The sequence below is a fragment of the Pseudophryne corroboree genome, chromosome 3 (genome assembly GCF_028390025.1).
Source record: "Pseudophryne corroboree isolate aPseCor3 chromosome 3, aPseCor3.hap2, whole genome shotgun sequence".
In the NCBI taxonomy this organism is placed as follows: Eukaryota; Metazoa; Chordata; class Amphibia; order Anura; family Myobatrachidae; genus Pseudophryne; species Pseudophryne corroboree.
Genome location: NC_086446.1, coordinates 283,564,902 through 283,577,003, shown reverse-complemented (window position 1 = coordinate 283,577,003; position 12,102 = coordinate 283,564,902). Strand labels below are relative to the sequence as shown.

The window sequence follows — 12,102 nt, the reverse complement described above, 5'->3', positions numbered from 1 at the left end:
AAATCGGGGGATTATAAAACAAACACTGGATGCCAGTGTGTCTACAAATTGGGCCAGGGCACCAACATACTAGAGCCAAAATCTAAACCTGGGCATTCAAGTTATCCTCAAATATATTATTTGGGTTTATTATCCACAAATTATTTGTATGTTGCTGCATTCGCTACCTAAACATGAAATCAAAAACTATATCTCCTTACCTGCTAGGTCACACTTGTTTCTTTCCAGGGCATAACCAGGCCACTTATGACAAAGACATCATAACCAAATAAAGGGATTATGGGTAAGCAAAGTTACTTACAGGCATCTCGCTACAAGTTGACAAACTAGTGCATCAGTTCTCGAATACTTATTTAGCCTATGACACCGACACAAATAAATGATGGCACACAGGATTAAAGGAATGATTATTGTTCTCACCCAAGATTAGTCCCACCATAGTGCTGAGATAACCAGTCCCACTGCCTAAGTTCAGGAATGAAAGCCCTGGGTGCAATTCCAGAGCCTCCATCACCTCGGAATAAATGCAAGGGGCAGAAAGGTGAATATTTCCATGTTTCCATGCTAAGTCTTTATACGCATTGTCTTTAAATTCATCAAGGTAGTAGTCGGCCCGGTCAATGGCTCGAAAGGCCCGTTCTACCTCTACAGAGCGGATGTACTGAGCCTCCTTCAAATTGTCAATCAAGTCATCATTGTCTTCGCCGGCACTCACAGCCCCTCCCATTGCACCTGTGGGAAAATAAAAACCAGCATCGACATTACATTATCTGCATACAACGTACCTACAACAAACAGCAGATGCACTCTGACTTTGAAACACCACCACTAATAAATTGTCTTTTGGTTAAGAAATGTGTGCACCACAAAATTAAAGTTACCTATCTCACTCTAAAGCACTCCCCTTCCCAGCTGTAGGCAGTTCTCCACTTGGGACTGTACTTTAATAAGTGTAACCGAAAACAAAATGTTGGAAGGGCTGCAGGTATATTTCATACCCAATTTGAAATGGATCTGCCATTTAAAATCAAACCTTTTCCTCAGAAAGTAACAAATCAGATGGCCATGCAGTGCTGGGTCTTTGCAAATGTGGCATCAATCATCAAGTTAAGGCCCCCATATATCAGCAATCAATTGGGGTAATTTGGCTTTTTGCAGATGATTGTGAAAAGAAATCTGCAATGTATGGGGCTCACAGATCGCAAAATCCAACCAAAAAGTGATTAGGATTGGTAACTCAGGTTGTCCAATAGGTTTGATGTCACATCAATTGGGCTGTAGATTGCTAGTGTATGGTAACAATCAGCAGATTTGCTGACCGTTTCTAGTAAACTGATGAGTCTTCCAAGATTGTCAGCAAATACAGATCTACAAATCACTGAAAAATATCTAAATGTATGGGCGCAGATTGCTGGATTGGGGAATTTTTAAACCTGGGGGAAAATACAAAAACAAACTTAGATTCTTCAAATTGTTTTTTATTTTTTTTTATTTATGCATGCATGTATGTAGGCCTTCAGACACACACTGGGAGAGCGCTGATAGCGTAGTACGTTCAAATAATGAATCAAATTATTATACACAGTATTTCACTAATGACGATGCAAATAATGGTCTTTCATCTGATCAGTTTGAGGATGTAATTTCCACCAAGATATATTGTGAAGGTGTTACGGAGGGGATATTGTGCTGTCAGCTCTGCTGTCTCCTGGAAGACGCACACAGACACTCAAAAGGATAAACAAAGCTAAAATGACTACATAAATGTAATATTTATTTTATTAGAATAGTATACTAAAGATCATATATGTTTATATTAATAAATTACTTAGCTAATCTGGTTACAAATGGCCCTTCAGAGAAGAGCATCTGACACAGGGATGTAAACCCCGAAGTGACCTCTTATTTTGCTTTTAAAAACTCCAGCGGACTGTCAGCGACAATAATGAGGAGTGGGAACCTATCTATGCATTTCATCTGTGGGGTCACGAGAGATCAGGGAAACTTAACTCTGGTGTTGGGATTGTTCCACTTAAACATATTTACAAAACTATAGTGATAGAGGATACCCCAGTCCCAGCTTTTCCCCAAAATTCTATTTGTGAATCAAACCATAGGCAGAGAATTTCCTAGTACACCAGGTTATTAAAAGAATGGGAACAAGAAAAGTGACAGTTTAATATTATTTAGAGAAAAATCCATATGTATCCCTTTTAGGATGAAGAGGCTTTGAAATGGTGTTAAGCGCTTAAAACTCCTGCAGCCACAGCTAGATCACAAGATGAAAGTACAGTGTAGGGTCATATTGATAAGTGTCCAAGGCAAGCTTCATAAGGATATACAAAATCAACAAATGGTATAAGATCAAATTTCACTCAATTCCCAGACTGAAGTCCACTCCAATTAAACTTTTAGCCCTTATGGAACAGTTAACAGACTTTGTTGGCAAAAATTCTAATTCTGTAGATGCAGAGGTACCAGCATTTATTAAAGGTTATCCTAGTATAAAATGCATCAGGTTCTCAGTCTGATGCAACCAAAGCTATTAAGTTAAGAAAGACATTTCTGCATAGTCAAAAACAGTCAACTCTTGAGGCAGTAAAGTAGTGTTGCTTACATCAATAGAACCAGAAAATGTATTTTGCCACAATTCTCCTGTAGCCTATCATCACTTTCGCCAATCTTTTTGCTTGACCAACATTTGCAGTTTGTGTATTTCCCATTCAGACTTTCTACCTCCTAGAACTTCTGAATCCTTCTCAATGGCTGCAGTGCTAATAGGTATGGAAAGACAAACCAAAGAACCAGTGTCCTGGTCAGCAGATATCGACTTCAGTATCAGGTAGTGGCGCCAGACAAGAATGGCCTCCATCTCAACCCCGGAATGCTCTCAGCGGCTATAAACCAGAACGCTTTCTTGGGCAAGGAAGATCTTCAAATGGACTAAATTAATCAGGGGATCTACCCATCTTCGTCAGACTTACATATATCTCAAGGAAATCCCCTGGATGATGGAAAGAAACTAAAAAGATCATGAGCGTAATTCTCAGAACCTGAATGTACTGTGCTCACCGCAGACTCCTGAAACATACGATGGGGCTCTCATCTCATATTACAGGAGAGGAGCAAAGTGTGGCACCAGAATGAAAAACAGACTGCCGGTGAACATTCTGGAGAGGAGGGCAGTATGACATGCCATTCAGTATCATTGACATCTCTTATGAGAGAATAATAATAGATTCAATGTTTATAATAGTTACTAGATGAGCATATCCAAGAAAGAAGCAATGGCGGTCATATCAGTGTTTCTGTTGTGTCCTTGTGTTTTGCATTAGCTTGGGGAATAGCCTTAGCCCATGCCACCTCAGGTTAGGTCTTCTGGACAAAGTTCAAATTCCACATTACAACCCATAGGGCTGGTCTTTGAGAGCTTGGAGACTGAACAGTTGTTGCAGAGATGTAAAGTAGTCTCTGAGAAAGTAATCGGTGTACAAAGTTTGGCTCAACTGAATAGTCTTTAGGTCCCGGTCACAGTTTTCTTGGAAAATGTGATTACCAAGTAAAACCCATATTAAAGCATTTGCGGTTCAGATTAATTGCATGCAGATACTGTACAATCCATTTCAAGTGTATTTTTTTTTTTTTTTTTAACAGTTTAAAGGTAATTTAAAAATCACACCAATCATAATACTATGAATGCCTAGCGTACATGGAGTTGTTGTAGTACAGCATAAACTGCTGTACAACAACAACTACATGGGTAGTGCAGGAGATGTACAGATATCTACACATATAACTAGCCTCTAAATCAGTGATCGCCAACCCGTCGCTCGCAAGCTACCGGTAGCTCACCGTAGTATTTTCGGTAGCTCGCAGAGCAGACGGGCTTCGCATGTCACTGGCACTCCTCCTCCCTTCATTTTTACTATGGTGCCGGCCATCAGCCAATCAGAGCTCACGGACCGGCAGCGGCGGCACCTGATTGGCTGCCGGACCACAAGCTTTGATTGGCTCACTTATTGGCGCCATATTTTAAATGCCCGATGCTAATCACCCGTCCGTCACCGTGGTGGCTGCGCTGCTTTCAGAGTCCGGACTTCAGAGGAGAGGCACGCCCTGCGCTCTCCTCCCCTTCCGTCTGTCATACAGGAGTAGCTCCAGCGGCACTGCGGCAGTATAAGAATCCAGCAGCGGTGAGTACTGCGGGGGGGGGGAGAAGCACTGTATCTGACACTGCCGGGTGGGGGTCATTATTTGTGTATCTGGCACTACACGGGTGGGCAATACTAGTAGTTGTGAGGCCACACCCACTTTCGCAGGAATGCGCACGTATTGGGGGTAGCTCTTTCAGAGGTTTTATTTTACAAAAGTAGCTCACACTCCAATTAAGGTTGGAGACCACTGCCCTAAATCCAGGTGTTTTCACCAGAGATGGGGCTTCTCGCTCTTGAACAAGCCAATTTAGAAAGAAATATAATGACACATGTATCCCCACAATCTTCTTATGTCTATAGCCATCTAGCGACAGCAGAACAAGACAAAGATACACTTTAATAACACCTTTTATTTTTAGAAACAAAAAGGGGGGTATAGGAAGCCAAATGGTCTTTCCAGTCCATGATGCATGTGCGAGAAAGCAAACAAACTGGGCCATATGTGCATTTGCCTCCACTTTGCCTGACGAAACAGTAAACTAAGTATCACTGCTGTCAGCTAGCAATTGCACCAATAGAAAACTTATCCACACATATTGTTGTGCAGACACCAAAGTTGTTCCTAGAACTTCTTTGTCCACTTTTAGCATCACTATTAGAGCAATGGAATAATTACGTATTATTGCAGGGATGCATAATGCCCATACTCAAGGATTAAAGTGAGCTGGGACGGGGCGGAACTGCGTTCCGTCAGTTCCACTTGGAGACGGTACGCAGTTCCGCCCAGAGGTTAAAGTGAGCCGGAATGGGGCGGAACTCTCTCAGTGCCGGGGAGCGGACACCAGGAGGATCATAGCGGTCGGACGCGGGAGCGGGGCTTGGAAAGTATGTTTTTTTTTTTTTTTTTTTTTTTAACTTATGTGTGACTGTATAAGCAGCGAGTCTACTGGGGGCAATCTAATGGGGGTAAGCTACAGGGGGATAACTACTGGGGAGCTAAACTACACGGGGCAAACTACATGAGGACTAAACTACTGGGGGCATTACCACTGGGAGGCTAAACTAAAGTGAGGGTAAACGACTGGGGTCATAACTGCAGGGGCTAAACGACTGGGGGCAATACTACACAGGGGTATTACCATTAACGGCATTACTAATGGGGCAATACTAATGAGGGCATTGTAACGGGGGCACCACTCCTGGGGACATAAGGGGCACTACTACTGGGGGCATTGCATAAGGGGCACCACTACTATGGGCTCTATATAAGGGGCACTACCAGTACAGTGGACATTGCATAAGGAGCACTACTACTGTGGGCATTGTAAAAGGGGCGCTACTGCTGTGGGCACTGTATATTACGGGATGCTACTACTGTGGACGTTATGTGTATTAGGGATGCTACTACTGTGGGCATTATTACTATTGTGTGACCACACCCCTTGCAATACCTTTATTGCATGAGCGCCGGGGGGAGAGGCGAGTTCCACCACCTCTCTAGGACCACTTTAAGCAATGTCCATACTTATCAGGGGTTACCCTAGGGAGTTCTGATGAAAACTTATTCATGGAGGCTCCCTGTCTCTTATCAGAAATCTAAAGCTGCCTGTGAGTAGCTCCAGTGAAATGCTGCTGTTGATTTTGACTTGTACCCCTTTTCCACTAGCTCAAAAAACACGGGTAAATGCACGGGGGCGCGCATTTACCCGTGTTTTTTGCAAGTGGAAAAGGGTAAACCCGGATCAAGTGACCCATGAAGCCTATCCGGCTATTTACCTGGGTAGGACACGGGACTGATCCGGGTAGGGTTGTAGTGTTAACGGGAGCCGTGTCGATGCGACACGGCTCCCATTTACACTGTATGGAAGGGCGGCGCTGGGAGATCATGTGATCTCCCTGCGCCGCCCCTGCCGCGTCACCAACCCGGCATATGCCGGGTTGTGACTGCTGATGGGAAAGGGGCCGAGCACGGGTCGCAGCAGGGGGCAGCTCCCGTGTCAGGCTCCCGGCTGCGACCCGTGCTCGTAAGTGGAAAAGGGGTATCAGTGGCGGATTTAGCAATGCCTCTCCAGCTTCATGAGTACAACATTGTTCAATACAGGTAACGTCAACATCAAATACACTGAAGTCTCCATAGGAAGGGGAACTATAGACATGGATCTGAAAGTTAGCTAAGTGTTCAGAGCACACATTACAAAGTGTTTAGATATGTACAGTAAGACTTCATACTGCAAGTATTTTACATTAAAACAACATTGCCCCCCCAGATTACCAGACATATGAGATCATCCCAATGCCAAACTTCACTTCTACTTGTCCGGGGCATACCTGCAACACCGCAATGGAATGATAAAGGGCTGCTTATAGCATCTGGAGGCAGATTGCTGCATACCTGTAGAACACTCTGACTCAGGTAAACTGTCTGAACCAACGTGTCCCAATGGTGTAACATGTTTACATAGTAAAGCGAGTAGGCTGCAGGCTCCAGCGGTGTGGTAGGCTCTAATGTGAAGGACTAGCTGCAGACACACTGCTGTATACACAGTTTAGCAACAGACCAGAAGCCCCCCAGCTCCTTCTCACTGGAATCTCCATGGAAAAGGGTCACAGCACTCCCTCCCCGGCGCCCACAGGAAAGGGCCCTGGCTCACCCCTCCCCCAATATAATACAGAGCACTTGTTATAGCTCTAAAGTAGGACCACCAAAAAATAGAGTCTGGCTCCTCCCACTCGCGAGCACCCCCTTGATCGGTAGGCTGCATGTACCCCCGAGATACAACTGCAGCAATACCTGGCAACTAGCTCCGCCTCCTGGCACAGGAGCAATTCCCGACACCAGCACAGCTCAGCCCGCTGCGTGTAACGGGGCTGGCTCCGTCCTTCTAGGTGTCCTGTCCCCACCGAAGCCGATCTCCGGCTGATCAGGACGTGCTGCCGCAGGGAGAGCCGGGTGCAGCAGCAGCAGGTTCCCCGGTGACGCGCGTTCACAGCCTCGTTATCTTCTGCTGTAAACACACAACCAGCTGACCGAGCGTAACGTCACCAGACATGCTAATGAGGCGGGTGTGGACAGGCCTCCTGCTCTCCCGTGCCGCCTCCGTTTTCTGTACCCCGCCCTATTAACTGTTAGTGTGCTGTTAGCGCTGGCTGTTGCTGCCCGGCCCACTCACTCTCTGAACAGCACTGTTGCAGTGGGAGATGTATCAGCCTTTAGTTCATTAGGGGGAGATTATCAAACCTTGGAAAGAGTTATAGTGGAGAAGTTGTCCGTACCTACTAATCATCTGTAATTTTACAGGCTGTGCTAAATAAATGATATCTCGAAGCTGGTTAGTTGCTATGAGCAACTTCTCCACTATAACACTCTCCAAGATTTGATCAATCTCCCACCTTAAGGTCCATACACACTAGACAAGACCCCACCGACGCCGATATTGGCAGCGGCGGGCAGGCTTGGACTGGCCCATAGGGGTACAGGGAAAACCAACGGTGGGCCCCACTGCCTGGGAGCCCACCCTCTCAATTATACATTATGCATATGTTACATTATACTGCACAGGACTATGGTGTATTTTCTACAGTGCATTATTGTTATTAATGGGTATGGGCAAGGGCGGATTGGGAACAAAATCGGCCCTGGAAAAATTTGTACTAGTGGCCCCACTTGGGCAGCACCAGAGGTGTAAGGTCTAGCCATGGGCCATGGCAGCAGCAGCCTCCTCCCAAGACTTTCCAGATAGTGGGGATGTCCAGCATCAAGGGGAAGTTAAAAGGAAATTAAATTAAATGTTATGAGCAAATTATATGATACACCTTTAGAATTTAGTAAACTATATAATTCTTTAGAACGATATATTTTCTTGCTTATTACACCAACCGTATCCCAATCACTATTCACTCAATCTTATATGTCAGCCAAGCAGGCAGACAGAGCATACACTAGATCATCTGCAATCACAGGCTAAGTGGCAAAGTAATTTTCATAAATGCAAATAGTTTGGCATCTTATTCATTATGTCTATAAATGGGACCACATGTCCTCAAACAAAACAGGCCCCACGGGTACACCAGCACACCGGGAATCATCCCTGTAGATCCTATGGCCAATCCGCCTCTGGGTATGGGTGTTGGGTTGACTCAACTTAGGTCAACACTCAACAGTCATATGGTCGACCACTGAAGGTCGACATGGGAATTAGGTCGACATGTACTAGGTTGACGGGTGAAAAGGTCGACATGAGTGTTTGAATTGTTTGTGGTGTTGTTTTCTTCGTAAAGTGACGGGGAACTCCAATTAGTGCACCGTGTCCCGTCACATGGCAAGGTGCCTCGCTCCGCTACCACTTCGCTCGGCACAGGTTACCGTTCCAATCATAGTCCATGTGGATTGTCAAGTATGGAAAAATGAAAAAAAAGAAAAAAAAGTGAAAAACTCATGTCGATCTTTTGACCTGTTGACCTAGTACATGTTGACCTAATGCATGTCGACCTTCAGTGGTCAACCTAATGACTGTCGACCTAAGTTGTGTCGACCTAACGACTGTATCCTGTTATTAATCTAGTACATTATCATGCATGCACTAGCAGTATTTAACAAATATATTGTTTATCAAGGGGCCCAGACCATGCACTAATTTTTAGACAAGCTTTTAAAAATGGGCCCCTACCACTGAATTTTCCTGGTGGGCCCTTCACACTGGTAGCGGGGACCCTGCGGGGTGCCGGCATTGGCAAGTGCATGCACACTTGCCGATGCCAGTGGGGAAGGGAGCAACGGCGCCGGGGGGGGGGGGGGGGCGGGGATGGATGACGCCCATGCTGCAGTTGTAGTACGGCTGTCGTTAATGAGGACCTCCCTCATCTGACGAGGGAGGGGGTCATTAACGATGCACGGGCAGTGGGAGTGCGCATCCTTAACGATATTGAGTGTACACACTAGACGAGATTGTAAAAGATCTTGCTCAGATTAGCCCTTCTGAGCGATATCTTTTATTTTCTCGTCTAGGTTGTATGGGGATTTACAGTGAAGTGGCCCATAGCAACCATTCAGCTTCTAGTTATCTTTATTGGTTGCAATCTGCAACTTCAATTTATTTCTCTTGAAGGTTTGATACATGTCCCCACAGTGGGCGGAGACTGAGGTGTACCAAGATAACCACAGAGGTTACTACTGAGCATTTGCTGAGCAGACCAAACCAATAGTTTATATAGGGCGCCCATGGATGAGGATGCATTAAAAACAGAGGTAAAAGACACCCTTCAGCCCCACAGCAAGGCATTTGTGAAGACCCTCCCTCTGTCTGAGACTTATGGTCCTGGGTTTATGGGAATAAAGGGGCCTTTCTTCTTTGGGAACAGCCTTACTGCACTTTGGACACTTCTTTTATAAAACATTGTTCTTTTGTATCTTTTTTAACTTGGGTGTTTTTTGAGTACAGTAGTAATTTTAGTAGGTAATGAGTAATGAATGGGCAGGCAGGGCGACACAGGGGGACAAAAGGGACACATGTACCAGACCCTGAGATTCTGCTGTGCCCCCGACACTCAGGAATCTAGGGAGATGATTACCTGTGTCTCCGTTGCCAGGGCAGGCTCCAGGCACGTTCGAGGCGTGTGGCCATGCGGGGCACCAGGTTGGTAAGGGCGCATGGCTATTTCAAATGTGGTGCTGGCCACCAGCCAATCAGAGCTTGCAGAACGGCTGCTCCGGCAGCTCCTGATTGGCTACCGGACCGCAAGCTTTGATTGACTCACATGCCGGCGCCACATTTCAAATGGCCGCCGCCCACCAGAGACCTGGACACCCAGCAGCTGCTGGAGACCGGACCCACCTGCCGGAGATCTGGACTTCAGTGAGAGGCAGGAGAGGCGCACGCTGTGCTCTCCTCCCCTCAGATACCCAGCAGCAGAAGCGGCAGCAGCGGAAGCAGATGCCCGGATACCTGGAAATGTTGCATTCTTATTGCAGTGGCGGCTCTTTAAGAACACCCAGGAAGTCAGATAGTGTTGTAGATGGAAACTGCACTCTGTCTATTACCAGCAGGAGATTCAGGAGCTCACAACAGGCTGAAAGACAACAAAGCACTGACAGCTTGCCAGTGCAGAGACTCTGAATTTATACCCCTTGCTGGCTGTTGACTGGACAAGAGAATCACATGATGGAAATTTGACTCCAAATTGGTCCAAGGATAATCACCTGACCAGGAGCTGTCATGGCGATGTCCATGGAGATCACCGGCGGGAACACTGGTTTGGCGTGGCTATGGAGAGACGTTGGCATGGGAGCTCAGCGCAGCGGCTGGCTGAGCAGGACGCCAGGTCACCACTCAGATGGCGGACATACAGAGTACAGCTGGGAGGCGCTGAGAACCTCCGTTTTGTGACAATACCCCCCCCCCCCCTTTAGGAGCGGCCTCTGGACACTGCCTTGGTTTTTGAGGGAACCTGGAATGGAATTTTCTCACCACAAGAAGAGCGTGAACATTCTCAGCGAAGATCCAAGATCTTTCCTCAGGACCATATCCTCTCCAGTCTATTAGATACTGTAGGCATCCATAATGGATATGGGAGTCCAGGATTTTCTCAATTTCGAATACTACTCCATGGTGGATATGCACCTTAGGACCAGAGGGAGGTGATGTCTGAAACTAATTGAGAATCAGAGGCAGGGATACATGAAAAGAGTTCGGAATGAGGAGATATGGAGGAAGTTTTAGCTGGTAGCCAACAAGATTGATTACCTTCAGAATGATGAATGGCCCAATGTACAGAGGAGCAAACTTCATAGTACTCTGAGGCGAAGGTTTGCATAGATAACCATACCTTGTCACCAGCCTGAAGAATAGGTACATCTTTTCTCTTGCGATCCGCAAATATTTTATAATGCTTTGAAAATTTATTTAATGTAGAATGAACTTTGTTGCACATAGAGAGGAAATCCTTAAGTGCATCTTGAGCTGCTGGAACATACAAGGGTGGAGCAGACTGGAACTCAGAAACTCGTGGATGTTGTCCGAAAACTGTGAAGAAAGGAGTTGTATCCGAAGAAGAAACTCTCTCTCTCTATATATATAAAAGAAGATATCTATTGTTATGAGGGAACTCAGCCCAAGGTAGGAGGTCAACCCAGTTATCCTGGGAGGACGAGAGAAACATGTGGAGAAACGTCCCTCAGTCTTTGTTGACCCGCTCCATCTGACCATTACTTTGAGGATGATAGGATTTGGAGAATTTAAACTTGACTTGCAAGGAGGAAAAAGAGACTTCCAAAATCTTGCCACGAATTACACTCCTCGATCTGAGACTATTTCTTTGAGAAGGCCATGAAGACGGAAGAACTCAGAGGAGAACAACTTGGCAAGGAGCAGTAGGCAGACCTGAAAGAAGTATAAAGTGAGCCATTTTGGAAAAGCGCTCCACAATAACACAAATGGTGTTCTTACCCTGGGACATGGGTAGGCCTGTGATAAAGTTGATTTATATGTGAGTCCATGGACGGACTGGAATGGACAATGGATGGAGTGGACCCACTGGCACTTGATGGGGTGCATTTAACACAAGAACCAACAAAGGCTTGCATGTCCTGTCGCATGGAGGGCCACCAGTAAGATCTTCTCAGAAATTTCAAAGTTTTGTGTGCTCCAACATGCCCTGAGAAGAGTGATGAGTGAGCCCATTGCAGGAGTTGCAGATTTGGAGCGACAAACGGTTTACCAGTAGGAGGAATGGAATTTGCTTTAGTGGAAGCAAAAACTGCCGGGTTGAGAATTGGACAAGGATCCTCAGAAGACAGTTCCTCCTCTTGAGAGAGAGAGAGTGGGAAAGAGCATCTACTTTCCCATTTTGTATACCAGACTGGTAGGTGAGTTTGAAGTTAAAACGGGTGAAGAATTGATACCAATGTGCCTGGCTAGGAGAGCAACACTGTAGGTTCTTAAGGAATAGAAGG

At 45.8% G+C, this 12,102-nt stretch overlaps 1 protein-coding gene across 3 annotated transcripts in view; it reads right to left on the bottom strand.

Moving 5' to 3' along the window:
* PCMTD2 (protein-L-isoaspartate (D-aspartate) O-methyltransferase domain containing 2) overlaps positions 1-12,102 on the bottom strand; it is a 57,499-nt gene that overhangs the window by 16,146 nt on the left and 29,251 nt on the right. Inside the window, exons 1-2 of one of the 3 annotated variants that reach the window (XM_063959218.1) lie at positions 6,946-7,209; positions 421-732 (exon numbers count right to left, since the gene is read on the bottom strand). In XM_063959218.1, the coding sequence (XP_063815288.1) occupies positions 421-727 (307 nt within the window). In that variant the 5' untranslated portion in view covers positions 728-732; positions 6,946-7,209. Of the gene's footprint in view, positions 1-420; positions 733-6,945; positions 7,210-12,102 lie in introns of those variants that run through there. The other 2 variants (XM_063959219.1, XM_063959220.1) reach the window with 2 other exon arrangements.